Source organism: Thunnus thynnus, chromosome 11, assembly GCF_963924715.1.
Source record: "Thunnus thynnus chromosome 11, fThuThy2.1, whole genome shotgun sequence".
Lineage (NCBI taxonomy): Eukaryota > Metazoa > Chordata > Actinopteri > Scombriformes > Scombridae > Thunnus > Thunnus thynnus.
In genome coordinates, this window is record NC_089527.1 from 19,200,104 (window position 1) to 19,215,856 (window position 15,753).

The 15,753-nt window shown below is 40.0% G+C and overlaps 3 protein-coding genes across 3 annotated transcripts in view; all 3 read left to right on the top strand.

The window, feature by feature from the left end:
* Positions 1–15,753, top strand: part of hoxd3a (homeobox D3a) — a 69,322-nt gene that overhangs the window by 37,664 nt on the left and 15,905 nt on the right. The window lies entirely within an intron of this gene.
* hoxd10a (homeobox D10a) lies at positions 199–2,865 on the top strand. The gene is made up of 2 exons (XM_067603593.1): positions 199–1,015; positions 1,831–2,865. Exons 1-2 carry the CDS (start codon positions 268–270, stop codon positions 2,103–2,105), a joined length of 1,023 nt encoding a protein of 340 aa, XP_067459694.1. The 5' UTR covers positions 199–267; the 3' UTR covers positions 2,106–2,865.
* hoxd9a (homeobox D9a) lies at positions 3,800–5,730 on the top strand. The gene is made up of 2 exons (XM_067603595.1): positions 3,800–4,882; positions 5,425–5,730. The coding sequence occupies exons 1-2, from the start codon at positions 4,303–4,305 to the stop codon at positions 5,667–5,669; spliced, it is 825 nt and encodes a 274-aa protein (XP_067459696.1). The 5' UTR covers positions 3,800–4,302; the 3' UTR covers positions 5,670–5,730.

Below are 15,753 nucleotides of genomic sequence, written 5' to 3' on the forward strand. Positions count from 1 at the left end.
TCTGTAGTCCCGCGATGCCTCCACCAGCGCGATTCTTGTGAACCAATTTCAAGTCCGCGTTGTAGGTGTCGCTGTTGACCACGTCTGCATCCGCAGTGCGAGCGCGTGCAGGGGGAGAGGAGGCTGCGTCTCAAGGCCATTTTCAAATCTCATTGGTGGGCTTGTCATGTGGTCCGGAGGCATCCTGACTTACACGGAGATTGTTTTTCCTAGATATGTCAGCTTACAAAGGACATCTCTCTCCTCCAAAGAACTTAACCCCCCAAAATGTCCTTTCCCAGTAGCTCACCTGCGGCAAACACATATTTAGTGGACTCTTTAATTGGTGCTTGCAGGACGGACAGCTTTTACGCCAACAGCAACATGTACATGCCGTCTGGCTCAGAAATGGGAACTTACGGAATGCAAACCTGTGGACTCCTGCCGTCTTTCGGCAAAAGAGGGGAGGTCAACCACCAAAATATGGGCATGAATGTCCCCTCGTACATACCTCAAATAGATAACTGGACTGATCCGAATAGACCCTGCAGAATAGAGCCGTCCAGTCAGATGTCAAATTGTACATTTTCACAGAGCATAAAGGAAGAAAGCAACTGCTGCATGTACTCCGATAAGAGAGTGCAAAAAGTCAGCTCTTCAGACGTCCCCGCATATCCTAACGTTATTCCTGAGTCGTGTCCAGTCGATGGTCCCGAGATCCCGGTTCCGGGCTATTTCAGACTGAGCCAAACTTATGCGAACGGGAAGCACCAGGAAAACTACTGTCATGATCCACCGAGTCCAAACCCAACACTGATGCAGCTCAGCCGGCTCACGCCGAAACCGCACTCCTCCTCGTCGTCTTCTAATTTCGCAGAGGTGGAAAAGGAAAGTGAGGACGGCCCGCAAATCCCCGAAACCTCAAGGACACCCGTCCCCGTAGAAAGCCCGGATCCCAAGTCCAGCTCGGAGGAGAAAAAGTGCTCCATGGAAGCCCCTGTGTCCAGTCCTGAGCTGCACCACAAGGAAGGGAAAGGTGGGTTGGCTTCAATGAAAGCTTTTTTATCTCGTGGCGCTGTGCTGAGAAGGCTCCAGCATCATAAAACCAAGTATAAAACACAAACAACCCTAAAGTCGTAATGTTTAATGAGAGTCTTTCTCAGGTTGCAGTAATAGGCAACAGTGAATGGGTTTTATGCATGCAGAGGCATGCAGAGTATCCTCTGTGTCCCCCTGAAATTTAAATAATAAGCATTTTAGAAAATATATTTGAACAATATGTTGCTTTATATTTAGACATATTACACAGTTTTCAGAAGCTAAAAATTAAAGTAAAGCAGCTTTGATGATTCTACCACGCGTTTGCTTAATAAATGCTAAATTTAACACAAAAGGAGCCTCAGACTTTGTTAATTTGCAGCTGCATGGTCACAGTGTAATGCTGGATAATTTAGTCTGTATCTTTAACTACAATGTGATAATATGTATTATGTAATCTGTATTTGAAATTCAATTAAATATTGGCAAATGCAGCAATTTAAATACAGGTTACTTGTTAGTGTGTAGTTTTAAGGTCCAGTGATATTAATAGTTTTTAAAATGATGTGTAAATGTTGGTGCTGGTGTGCGGTTTCATCAGCTGGGATTTCTTTTCATTTCTATTTTATTTTTGGTGGCATGTACTCAAGTAATAACACCTCCTGCATATTATTTATTCTGGGAAGTCATTTATATTGTGTTATTTCCCAAAGGTGAAATTCAAAGCAGCAGGTGAGATGTTCAAGCGTAACCCCCCCAACCCTCGCACTACTCTAAAAACACTGATCATATCTTTCATTTGACTCCTCACAGACTGCAAGACTGACGCGCCAACAAGCAACTGGTTAACTGCAAAAAGTGGGAGAAAGAAAAGATGTCCCTACACAAAGCACCAGACCTTGGAGTTGGAGAAGGAGTTTCTGTTCAATATGTATCTGACCCGAGAGCGCCGCCTAGAGATCAGCAGGAGCGTCAACCTGACCGACAGACAGGTCAAGATCTGGTTTCAAAACCGCAGGATGAAACTGAAGAAAATTAACAGGGAAAACCGCATCCGTGAACTCACCTCAAATCTCACTTTTTCGTGAGCTTGCATGTACCAGTGGTTAGCTGTCTTTTTTTTTTTTCCTTTTTTTTTTTTTTTTTTTTTTTAATTTTTCCTCTCATATTCAGTTTGGTGCTTCAGTGGCATTGGACGTTTATCTTCAATTTCAAGGAAACTGTGACTCTATGTGCCAATTTTAGTACTTTGTGTGGCGTCGTGTATTTGTCTTTGTTTTATCACAGGGTAACACTTCTTGGTCTTAAATTATTGGTGCAGTAGATTTCTTCCCCTCTGTCAGCAGACATTTAATTCAGTCTGAAGAAGGATGTCGCGACGGCGAGCTGTTCGGGAAGGAGTTACTCTGTTTCAGTCATGAAAGCACACTGATTGTCGTATAGTGCAGATTTTGTTCTACAGTGGGTGCGAGCCATTTGCTAAATGTTTCTATGGGCCTTTAAAGCGGCTGAAAACAAGGTTAATTGTGAATTTATTGCATGTTTGTGGCATGTATCTTGCAATAAATAGATGGTCAAATAATCCTGTTTGTATTTGTTTATGCTGTCAAAGTCTCTGATCTATAATTATCAGAACCAGTTATACGCAACTGCAAAATACTGAGTGTTCAATTGCACTGACGCAGGTACTATTTTGCTTAGAGGCGTTTATGAGGGGAAGCAAAGGGCAAGAAAGGACATTTTCTAAATTGGACAATTGCTCTTCAACGCAACAAAGGAAACGATGGTATTAAAGAAATGTTCTTATCTCACTAAATGTTTGAAATTATCTTCTGGCTTCATGTGACGGTGACTCTTTGGGCTTAAACACTTTAAAATTTTGGTTTTTAGTTGTCCTGATAAAATGATTAGTCTATCATCAGCCGCGTTTGAGGATATTACACTTCCTCATATGCCAATTTAAGATTACAGACTGTTATTTGTGAATTTAAACACAAAAAAACGCCCAAAAGGTTTATATAAAATAGTCTAAATAAGCCTCTTCCGCCGCCCTCCTCCTCCAGTCGTCTATTTGTGTATAAAGACGCATACAGAGGAAAAGAGGCAAATCAAGTAAAACTGTGTGTTTGCTTTATTTTCGGCCCTGTTCGCAACATCTAATATTATATGGACTGTTTGACGGGGTAAGTTATGTTCAAGCACAAATTCACAGGCAAGAAACAGCTCTTCCTTCCTTTTTTGGGCGACGCAGGCCTCAGTGGCCACGTTGCCTTTCTTTCAAGGGTACAAAATAACACTTTTTTTTTTTTTTTTTAAATTGTCTGCTGTGGAGTCAAAATGTAACTCTGTCTAATACAGTCTGCAGATTTATTCCTTATCTAGTTTATAGATTATTTCCCCTGGAAAGCGTTTGTTTTGCTGGATTGAAGGTCAAGTAATTCTACTTCATAATGCGCAAAAAAGAGAAATCCACTTTAAAAAGCAAACTCAACATCTACTTTTAAATGTCAGCTTTCAGAGAGAAATATACAGATGGAGTGTGCTTCTCCAAGTCTTTTTTTTTTTCTTTTTACTGACGGCATGTTATAATCACACGCACCTCATAAAACATTTATTGATACATAAAGAGATTATTGCCTCCCTTTGAATGAATACAATAATTTCACAACTGCTGTTTCCTGCTCAACTTTAAAAATTAAACCAATGCAGAAAATATGTTTCCTCGCCGAATATTAACAACGGATACACCGCATTGTGGACGGAAATGGCGTCTGTTATTTTACAACATGTTATTACATGTATTTTACGAGGACTCCGTAAGTCTATAAACCCTTTTATAGCATTGGGGGTATCAGGACGATATTATAAGAGTTTTCTCAAGCATTAAGATGCAGGGAATCCGTGTTGGTGGACTGTGTGTGGGAGGAAAAGTGTCTTATTCCTCTGCTGAGCTGGTTGCATTGTTGCAACGTCCTGCAGCCACATGTGAAACAGGAAAAAAAAAAAGGATTAACATTTGTATTCTTTTTCTGCGATTGTTGTCGCCCTCCAGTCACATCTGATGGGACTTTTTTATTATATGTGAAATGAAAATCTAAATTAAACCTGACGAAAAGAAAAAAAAAGAAAGAAAGAAAGAGAGAGCAAGGGCAGGATTGATTTACTCGCAGTATTGGTAAATATGACCACGTGATCCATGTAACCAATCCCTGTAGGTGCAGGCCAGCAAAAATACTATGATTGTTCATAGAGGGAAGCTTCCCGTAACAGTTCAACCCTTATTATATGAGTAGGAAGAGATCAAAAATGTCTTCCAGTGGCACTCTCAGTAACTGCTATGTGGACGCTATAATGGGGCAGGAGCCGGAGGATGTGTACGGTGCTCGGTTTATTCAGGCTCCACACACGGTGACCCCGAGGCCGTCAGGTGCTGGGGACAACGCAGACTTCTCCTCTTGCAATTTTGCACCAAAGTCCGCCGTTTTCTCATCGTCTTGGTCCCCGGTTCACCCGCAGGGGATTTATCATCCGTATGTGCACCACCACCACCACCACCACCACCAGTCCCATCTCCCCGCCTCAGACGGCAGATATGTCGGCGTCCGCTCCTGGATGGACCCCATCTCCAACCACGTTTCGTTTGCCGGATTTCACCCTAGCAGTCGCCCGTACGGGACAAAGCCAGACGTCTTGCCACCGAAAACGTCAGATTGCGACACGTCGGAGGCAGAGGCTCGGCCGCTCGCCGGTCAATACGCGTGTGGAGTGTCGGAGTGTCCAGAAAAGGCGAGCAAAGAGCACAGTGGAAGTGAGCTTTCGAGCCACAGCGAGCCCAAAGACGAGAAACAACAACAACTTGACCCAAGTAAGTAAACGAAATAGCCAGTGCTGATTTACAACCCGAAGAACTGTATGAGCTGGGTGTGTAAAACTGGAGGTTTTACTAACCTATAAAAGTGTCTCGTAGCCTAGCCTACTATACTGCGGCTCGGGAAGGAGAAAGAACCCGCCCTACACGGGTTACTACAGGGGACCCTAAAGTTTTTCATGTCACGGGACACCCAAAATAGCTACATGTTGCCCCATTTCGATAAGTTTTACCTGGAGACTTTAACGACAGACGTAAAGCTAATTTAATTTCTGCTGTTTTATGAATGAAATTAATAATCCTTTGCGCCTTTTCTCGTTGTCTAAAGAACCAGAACGATTCCCTGTTTTGCTTTTGATCCCTTAAGGCCACACCAGTGCCCTTTGACGCCCCTGAACCCCACTTTGGCAACCATTTACTGCACTCAAAGTCACTGAAAATCAAAATCACCCTCATCACATGTGTGTCTTTACTTTACATGTAAACCCCCCCACCTCAACCACACTATTAATCCCCTCCTGTTCTTTTTTTCTTTTCAGACAACCCCGCAGCAAACTGGATCCACGCACGATCCACGAGAAAGAAGCGATGCCCGTATACGAAATATCAGACTTTAGAGCTGGAGAAGGAATTCCTCTTCAATATGTATCTGACCAGAGACCGACGCTACGAGGTGGCCCGCATACTCAGTTTAACCGAGAGACAAGTGAAGATCTGGTTCCAGAACAGGAGGATGAAAATGAAGAAGATGAACAGAGAGAGGAGCGGCAAGGAGCAGCTATGAAGTCCTCACATGTGATGTTTGTACCAAGGATCTGAAAAATTAAATTTTATTTTTGGTAGGAGCTTCGGTAGCCGTTTTATTTTTTAAGACGTCTTGTATAGCATAATATTGAGTGTCATTGGACAAATGCGCAAAAATTTGTCTTGGTCAGATTGGTACATACACACACACACACACACACACACACACACACAGAGAGTAAAACTATGATTTTGGCAATCTGAATTTTTCTGTTTTACAATTTTACACACACACACACACACACACACACACATACACATAAGACTCATCCACAAACTGGGATGTTCAAGCAGTTTCACAGAGATGTTGCGCATCCCCATTTTAAGGAAATGTGTGTTGCTTTTGTTAAGAATTTGGAGTTGTACATAAAACATTTTCACAGCTAATCTACTTTGACTGCTGTCTGTGTCGCACATGGGAATAATGCATCAACAAAGTGTTTGGAGATTTCTACTTGAAAAGAAATGTTTAAAAAAAAAAAAAAAAAAAAAAGATACGCCTGTGTTTAACTTTCTCACACACCAAAGTGAGCTGCTGCTGCAGTGTTTGAAGAAGAGTAAAATTATCCATCTAATCCTAAAACATCAATAAATACGCTCAGATTTTCCTTTAAGTAACACATTTAATAGGTTTCTGTGCATGTTAGTGGCTTATTAGTAGCTTGTTTTTATTTAAATAATCTTATTTTAATTGTAAAAGTAATTTAACTCCTGAGCATTGTCTTGCAGGCACATAAAAGAGAAATACAACGTAAAATGTCGCTCAGTCGCAGTCACAATTAAATAGTTTCTACACGCAACAAACGCATGTGAGGAGATTAAAAGGTTTTAAATCGCCCTTTAATCCTAAATGAGGTTACATACTGTGATGTTAAATTTCACCTTTTTTTAACAGTGGATTTCATTTGAAACGTAGATGAACGAGTAATAAAGTGTTTACGATTAGGAGAGGTGTTGCGCGGATTTCCAATTTATTGTCCAACTTGTACGAATAATGACTTTAAAGCAGGAAGAAACGCGGTCCAATAAAGCTTTAGAAATGGCTAGACGTCTGGCCTAAATTAGTTTATGAGCCTGGCCAGTAATTACACTCCCCTTTGAAACTCCTTTTCTTGGGCGTTTGCGTCTGTTGCTGACAAACAGCATGTAGACACTTTTCCACAGGGTGTCTGGTCGATGAATTGTTTCAGAGGAAATCACCCCCACCTTAATGGTCACGTTTATTCATCAACTCCACTTCCCACCGATGGGAAAAAACTTCACTTTGACTGGTGTCCAACTCAGCCTCGCTTTCATTAATGTTGAAATATAAACCATAATTCTGTTTTATACAAACTCAGAGGAAACAAATCACTCTTCCGGTTAAATTCCTCCAAATTATTATTGTTCTTGTTGCAAACATATGAATTATAATGTTTTTATTTCAGCTCCGGTCAAATCAAATGGAAAAAATCCTGAAATATGCAGAACTAAATGCAATCTGTTTAGCTTTGCTGGAGCTGTGAGCTTTATTGGAGAAGTAACGAGAGCGCTAGAGGGCGATATTGTTCTTTTAGTCTCAATTATAGCGACACATGCATAAGCCAGACCATAATCAATGTGTTCATGGATTCATTCATTTAGATGAGGAAACAACATGTTTAAAAAAGATCTGAAAAAAACAACCCTAGAATAGTTTATGTAAAATTATAAGTTTTCAGATTGTGATTTTCTAAGAATTACATGAAGGCCATGATAATGATACCATCCCGATTTACGTGGAAGCTGTTCGTATTGGAAAAAAACAAAACAAGAACATGACACTCCTTTAATATCTGGGAATAGTTAAATTCATATTTTTGTCTCGCCTGTTGCAGTTGTTGGTGTGCAGATTGTTTAGTCTAATCGTGGCAACTTTCAGATTCCACAATTCAACAGTCTGTCACACATCCAAACAAAAAGGGAAGGTTATTTTCGTCTAGACTGTTAAGAAGGGTTAATAAAAAGGCTGGAAGGTTTTTATTAGTCTCAGTCCGTCCTCGTTTGCCGTAAACAACAGTAGTAACAATTATCTGCCCTCAGAAATGAATTTCTTTAAACTTTCTCCGGCAAAGGCCTCAGAACTCAATGTATCCAATGTATTTAATATTTTTTAAATTTAGGTGCCTTTTATTTTATCCTTGTATGGTGAAGTAATACAAATAGTGTTGATATTTTAACCAGTGTCATAAAATGTGGATTTTTTCCCTCCAAATCCCTGACATAAAAAAGAGTCTAGAGGTGATTCTATATTGGATGTTTGAAAGAAAATAGCCCAAATAGATATATATATATATTTGTCTTTGTGAGTGGTACAGTCCACTGCATTCCATACAATAAATCCATACAATTACCACTAATTAACTGTAGCTAAGAGGGATTAAAAATGGGCAACAATTTGGCATTTTGTGACTCCAAAACTGAGTAACATAGACACACTTAAGGCCCGAAGTCCTCTGATTTTCCATTATCTGATACGCAAAAACCCCGCTGATCAATTCTCGCTGTTCATTTATCTCACTTGCAGCTCGTATAACAGATTATACGAGCTTTAAACACCGATGACATACTTGATGAAAACGGCCCAGAGCAGCCTACTTTTCTCTCTCTTTTCTGCTGTGTTTGGATCCAGTCTGCAGAGGAAGAATAAGAGGCGCCTCCCTGAGTGTATACTGCTCTGTGTCCTCAGGAGTCAGCGTCAGCATTACTTTAGTCATCGCCATTAAACGTGATGATTGTCATGAGGGTCCCAGTTGTAAAAAAAAAAAAAAATCCAAATGCTGAAAGCCAGCACTCTGAGCACAATATTGTAGCAACAGAAAAATATTGAATTGATTATCTGAGTCTTGATACACTTGGCTTCATGAGATGAGTACAGTGGCCTATAATCAAAATCGCCTGGTGAATGAGGTGACCTCTGACCTCAAACTGACAATGTTCAGCTTCTTTATTTGAAAATGCACGATTACACGCTGTTTACACGCGCACAATAAGTGTATTTGACCGCTTCTTTGATAAGGAGAAATATATCTTTTAACATATCGGCATGCACAGAGAGGGGGAATTCCTCTCATTATCCCCATTTTCATGCAGTAATCCTCACTGTACCGTTATAGATAGTCATGTTCCTCTTTTCCTTACAGGCCATAAGAGGGGTTAGCTTCACTCTTGTCATTAGATGCAGTCATGTTACGCCCATAGATGTTCTGCTGCTCCATATCCACACTCTTTATCCGGTGTTATTTCTGTCGAGGCTGCATGTAGGTTAAGATCAGAGCTGTGGGAATTAGCCAAACGACTGGGAACACACTTGGGGAAAATGCTCGGGCTTTTCCACAACAGGGTCAACAATAAACGTCCTTCGAAGTCAAATAAGAGAAAATGCATATAAGGGACAATATATCATATTTCAGCAATCCCCTTTGACAAGCCTGCAGGGGACTTTATATCCAATAGATCGTACATTGTGTCTCTAATCCAACCCACAAACACTTTGGTGTAAGACCATTAACTGTTTAATGTCTCCAGCCTGCTTGTTTGTGTTCACGAGGAAAGTAACAATAAATGTAAAGCAATTGAGGAAGATGACGCACTTTGACCGGCAGGTATCCTTCATTTTAGAGTGAATTGTGACGCATAACGTCACACCTGGACGCTCCTTTGTTTTTAATTCTAGACAAAAAACAGAGAAAATGAATACAGGTTTTTTAAACGTCATAAACTCAACAGTACGTGTTGAATCATGTGGTGTACAGCCTACAGTGAGTCTGTTGGCTCACTAAAGGAATTGAAATGTTGGTGTGCATGTAAAAAAAAAAAAAAAAACCCCAAAAACCTTAGTTATGTTTGATAGGTGCATAGATGGATAATAATCATTAACTTTTTTCTTTGCGACAACACTCTGATACTTGATTCCAGGGTTTGAATCCAAAAAGCAGAACTGGGTGAACATACAGCCCTGAAACGCAGTTAGTTAGTTAACAAACATGATGTAAATCATCAAATCATAGGCTTACCTTTGCAACATAATGGCTTGTGCTTATTTGGATGAATTTTCAAGGACAAGGTGGTGCAGGAAGAGCAACTAGAGCTCTGTGATGATGATAATGAACCAAGATTTTAATAATTGTACATTACAGGAGCCTAAAGTCTACTTCCCTGTTGGCGCAGCACAACATATCAAATGTCATATTTATATAGAGTGATACTTACTTTAATAACCATGATATTTTTAGTTGGAATATTTTTCTCAGAAGTAAAACAGTCATGATATGAAAATATAAAAACACATGCAGTAGCTAATTTATTGATTATTACTGGATTTCCATGAATGTTTGTCTTTGATGACTTATCTGATATGAAAGGAGGCTTTTGGCTGAAGAGATAAATTAGAATAGAAGTGAGAATAGACAGAAAGACGAGCCCTCCACACCCATGAATTAATATGCAGACAGAGTGTCGCTGTTCTGGCGAGCTGCTGCATCTTTATTAGTCATCTAGGTGTGGCTGTGTGTATTACTTCCACTACTAACTTGATCTGCGCCGCACCCCAACAAACACACACACACACACCACCACCACCCACCACCACCACTTCATGCTTTATATAGACTATATTTATCTTTCTTTTAAATAGCATGCAGATAGCAGTCAGAAATACAGGATTAAAGCAGTGGAAGGTATATTCTGGCTGTGTCTAGTTTCCTCTCATGAATAAAATGTATTTATTTCACTTTTGGGAAATAAAATCAAACACCATTTGTTTTCTCTAATCAAAGAAAATGGTCCTTGTGAGCTTCTCTTTTCGCCTTTGGCTCTCCATCATTCACATACTTTTACCTCTCTTCCAGTGCAACGTGGCGACTCTTACCAACGGTGAAGTAAAATAAAAGGCAGTAACATCATGTAAGAAGAATGAACAGACAGATGGTCCTATATCTTTACACTGAGACTAAGGCGATGCTCATCCGTATATTTCTTTCTCTCAAGAATGAATAAGAATGACCTCTTCCCAATGGACTATAGAGTTGCAATATTGTCATAGTTGTGTAATGCTACAAATCCTGATCTCTTGCATTACACACACACATACACACACACATACACACACACACACAATAAGACAGGAAACCAGAGACTGAGCCATAGTCTGACTATAAATCGCACAGTGCTGACTCTGGCATGCCACCAGATGAACGACACTGAAATAAAAGAAATTCCTTCTTGCTGCAGAAATATGCTTCACATGGACTGCATGCAGTTGCAGAATCACGCCTTTAAATCTGGAAGGTTAATGGTGTGAAAAAAAAAAAATATTGATATCACAATAATTTCTCTTTCATATGAATAACAACAGAGCTTTTTAAGGGCGTCTTACAGACTGCAGATGAACGTGATCGTTTTCCAGTACACAATCTGTGGAGACAAGTCGATGCAGCAGCACAGATCCGCTGAAAACACACCTAGAACAATAAATAGGCCCAAACATCAAGACGGAGAAGGCCAGTCTGACGGTATTAGGCTACATTTAACGAGGATAAATTAATTTCCTTTTATTTCCACTTAAGTATACGTAATTTAAACCCAGTAAGCTTACTGGTTTTATTATGTGACATTAACTTAACAGCTTTTCCACAGACCGCTCACTGAAAAACAAAAAGGAAAAGAGAAACATTGAATTTCTCCGTCCTTTTCAGAGGTGCAAAAAGCTTCTGTTCAACACAATAAAACCCTTAAATGTTAAAAAGAAATAAATCATCATGTTTTGGGGGGTAAACAGAAATGTTTTGTCAATCATTCAGCTTTTATGAGCAAAGTAAACATCGCATCATCAACATCATTTTGCCATAAGTCGAACAAAAATGTATAAATTCTGTCCAATCTAATGTTTTCTTTTAATCTGTGAAATTTGCATCTTGCTGAGGTTAACACGTTTTAAAAGGCGGCAGTCAAACTGCAGCTTCTAGATTAAACATTTGATGGCTGAGTAGCAGGAACAAACTCTTGTTTTTCTCTAGAGGACATGGCGGGGGCTTCTATATGCGCAAAGATGGGGAGAATTGCTGCAGTCCAAATTCCTTTTTGTGAGAGGGACAATTTACAGCTTGGTAGGCCTAATAGACCTTTTTATGTGCCTCCATCGCCTGTCATTGGATGCCACTGGTCATGTGTGAGAGGCAAACGTCTTCATGGCTCTTTTCCTGATTTCCCAGGCGATTTTTTTCCCACTGCATTCTGCGTCTATGGCGCCCAAACCGATACGCCACGGTTCTCTTAAAAAATTGCCAGTCATTCGTTTCATAAACGTCTGATCAGCACATATCTGCGGCACTGCGCTGCTCGGTCTCCTGGATGACAAGAGGATCGTTTCAACTTTCTCCATAACAGACGTCTTCACGCAGAGCAACACCGGCTCCTCGTAGCTTTATCAAAATGCAGAGCATAGGTAAACCTCAAAGAATAAACATGGATTACCTCCCTTCTATAGGTAAGCTTTCTGTGTGATACTGGACTTCATTTACGCGTGTGTGTGTCTGCATGTGAAGCCTGACAGCTTCCTGTTTCATTAGTCATGTAAATTAGCAGCAAGGTAATGACTCTCAGGTAATTTGGTGATTTTGCTGGATGTACTGATATGATATAAATAGTTTTTTATACTTAACACGAAGAGAAGGTTGTTGATTAACTCAGAAATGATAATGTGCATGCTACCATGCTGCAAGAATCCAAGATAATCTGATTAGAAATAAAGAAACTTTGATTATGAAATAGTTTTACAGTGTTTAATGTATCTTGTGAATGTATTTATTCTGGCTGGTGACTTTGAAGTGTTTTTATGCACACATATAGTTTGTGTTTGAAGTCAGTGATGATGGCGTCTGAGAGGTTTGAGCAGCAGTTTTTTGATGCAGTAATTTCTCCTCCAATCAGAAAAGTGCTTCGTGTATTTAACTGAATATTCCTCATTTCGATTTAGTTTGAAGCAGCATATGTCATGTCGAAAAGTCTGTTTTGTATTCATCAGTTTTCCCCAAAAGTCGCTGAACACAATTTATATAATCCTGCATCTCTCGAGCTGCTATAAAACCTGCAGTAATCTGCTGCTTTTCACACACTGAGCACTTGCTTAAATTCTGCACAATAATCGACGCATAACAAATCTGCTTTGCTATATCCAGAATATGCAATCCTGGCAGGGAGAAGTTCAGTGTTCATAGCTGTTTTCAGCTGCCTGGAGATGGGGCCAACTGAACAAAGACAGTATTTCACTGTGGCCTGACAGGCAGCTGCGAAAGTATTTACAACCTTACTGCAATGCGGCAAAATGGACCCTGCAAGACAGACACAAGTAGAAGCCTGAGAAAATGAGATGGGGTTCAGCCAGTGTTGTTAATTTGACTATGCACATAGCTTACATATTCTACATGTGTTTGTTGTCTGTAATTAAGTGGAAACTGACCGCAGGCCTCCACACATTTTAACAGATTGCAGTTTCCACGGACTGGATGTGGTTTCCCCTTTTCACTCTTATTTAAATCACCCGCAGAAATGTCTTCTGGTCACATCACAGACAGCCTTTGTAAACAAATGTTTCTTTATAACAAGCCGTAGGGAATCTAACAAGGTACAATAAGCTGTGTTTGTATACTACTTTCATTTTCTTATTTATATATTTATGTGTATATATATATATATAATTTTTTTTCGTTAGTTGGATGAATTGATTCATTCATTTATATGTTTTCATTGTTATCAAAAGCAACACGTTTATTTTCCTTCAAGTGCGTTACTATGAATAATATGATCAACAGTGAAAAATATACCAATCTAAGCATAGCATTCAGTTTCATGCTCAGTCTTTATAACCAATTTAATTGCCCAAACCAAGGGAGACAAATATGCAAAAGGATTATATGATTCTTTATGTGACTAATCCAATTTAATCTGTTTAAGGAAGGTGAAAATATCTTGAATCAAGGCTCATCAGTCAACTATAGCGTCAAAAAACATTAAGTCCAACAAAATATTAATTTAATCTCATTTGCTTTTGAAAAAAGTGCACTTCCTGCAGCCTTCTTGCACACCTGTGTCACTAGTTTTATGATATAAACTATGGGATTGGATGAAATAACTTGTTTGTATAGATGGACACTTTTTGCAGTGGAAAAAGGGGGAGACCGTCTAAAGCCAGCAGAAGGCGCTGTTGCCCAACAGTCAGCCTCTCTGCTCCCATCCAGCAGCAGGTTCCTGGACTCTGTGATTGGCTGAGACACGTGGTCACATGATCTAGCTCGTTTTTGAAAGTGCTTTTGGGGGAGTTGTGAGTGAGAAAAGTCACCCTTTTTAGGCTGCTGCAGCTGTAATAAGCTAAGTGAGGCAACACATGAGATGAGGTACTCGTTTTTTTTTTATTACTGAGGGATGTTTATGTGTTTGCGTTCTGTACAAACCACATGAAGTGTATCACAGAGCACCAGCAGAAAGACAAACTGTTGTTTATTCTCATTTATTTATCTTGTACAGCCAACACAATGGACACTTTACAACCACTTCAGTTTAAGATGCTTTAATGACAGCAGCAGCTTCAACGTTTTCTCTTGAGAGCTTCTTGAGAACTGTAGTTACAAAAAGAGGTGTAGCAGAAAGTAAAATTGCTAGATTTAATTTCTAGGTAATAAAAAATATATATGACAACTTAGCAGCTAATATGTTCTCAAACAGTAGGATCAATGTAGGGACCTGCTTCTTCTCAAACACCCTGGAGGCCAAACAGGATATTTTTGCCCTCAGATCATCCACAGGGAAATAACCTTTTTATGGGACATGCATGTAAAAAAAAAAAAAAAAGTGACAAGCCTCTGATTTGATGCCCTCCCCTTTTATTGTACCTGCTCCACAGTAGCAGCCACCCAAACCTCAACATCATCTGCTCTGTCCAGTTTGGACAGAAAAGGAGAGGAGGAGCAAAAAAGAAAAAAATGCTGTGCGCTCTGGGATTGGCTCGGATAAATGAATGACATCAGTCTTACTGTGGCAGGTTCACTGGGGATTTAAAAAAAATGTATTTGAGCACAGATCATTGATGCATGTATCATGTTTTTGTTAACACTTTAGAGGTCAAACGGCTTCAGCAAAATGCATTGAAATGAATTAAAACTATTGACTAATATAACTTGAGAAAAGGCCATAAAGCAGTCTGAGAATATTAATTCTAGTGAGCAAAGACACAGTTATTAAGAGTGACATACTTTGTTACTGGTTGACTGACTGAAATATGCACATTACTACAATGCCAACATAAAATAAAATCTATTTTTTTATGTTGTCCAAGTGCACCTCTGTTCCCATTTCAACCATGACACTGTTAAAGCCTCCCAGCTCCCTCATTCCTACGACTTTTCCTTAATGCACAGCAGCGTAATCGGCGTTATTGAGTAAGTGCAACTTTCAGGGTTATTTATGGGCCTGCGCGGTGTTGTGAATGGCTGCGAGGAAACACGTGATGCCATTAAAGTTTGTTTTATGGCCTGGGACTTGACAAGCCAAAATATAATTCTCATTGTGTATTAGTAAGACGGTCCAGATGGGTTGGAATAGAGCTTCAATTGGCGGGGAGCTGTACCAGGCGGACTTTTCCTTCGTGGATGCGTTTGTTCCGCGGTGCGCCATGTGTTGCGGTCTCTGTGGTAAGCTGCGTTTTATCAATTGCTGGAGCTATGGGCGTGTGATGTCACAGACTAGTATATGCTGTTTCCTGCCTCTAAAAGCGGCAGCAGAGTGTGTGCTCGGGCCAGAGATAGTTATGATGATGTGCTGCTGTGAGGGTTCTCTTCTGTTACACTGCTTGGTATTGGTTTTGGGTATAAAGACCTTTTAAGGCTCAATCGGTGCGTTTTTTTTGGATGGTGTTACTGAACTTGCTGGTCTGATTGGCTGCTGTATGATTGGGTTAGCTGATAGCATTGGGCTGCTTATTTGCCTGGAGACGGACAATTAAACCTGCGGTCACCAGACTCATCTTTTTTTCTGAGATTATTGGAGAATTT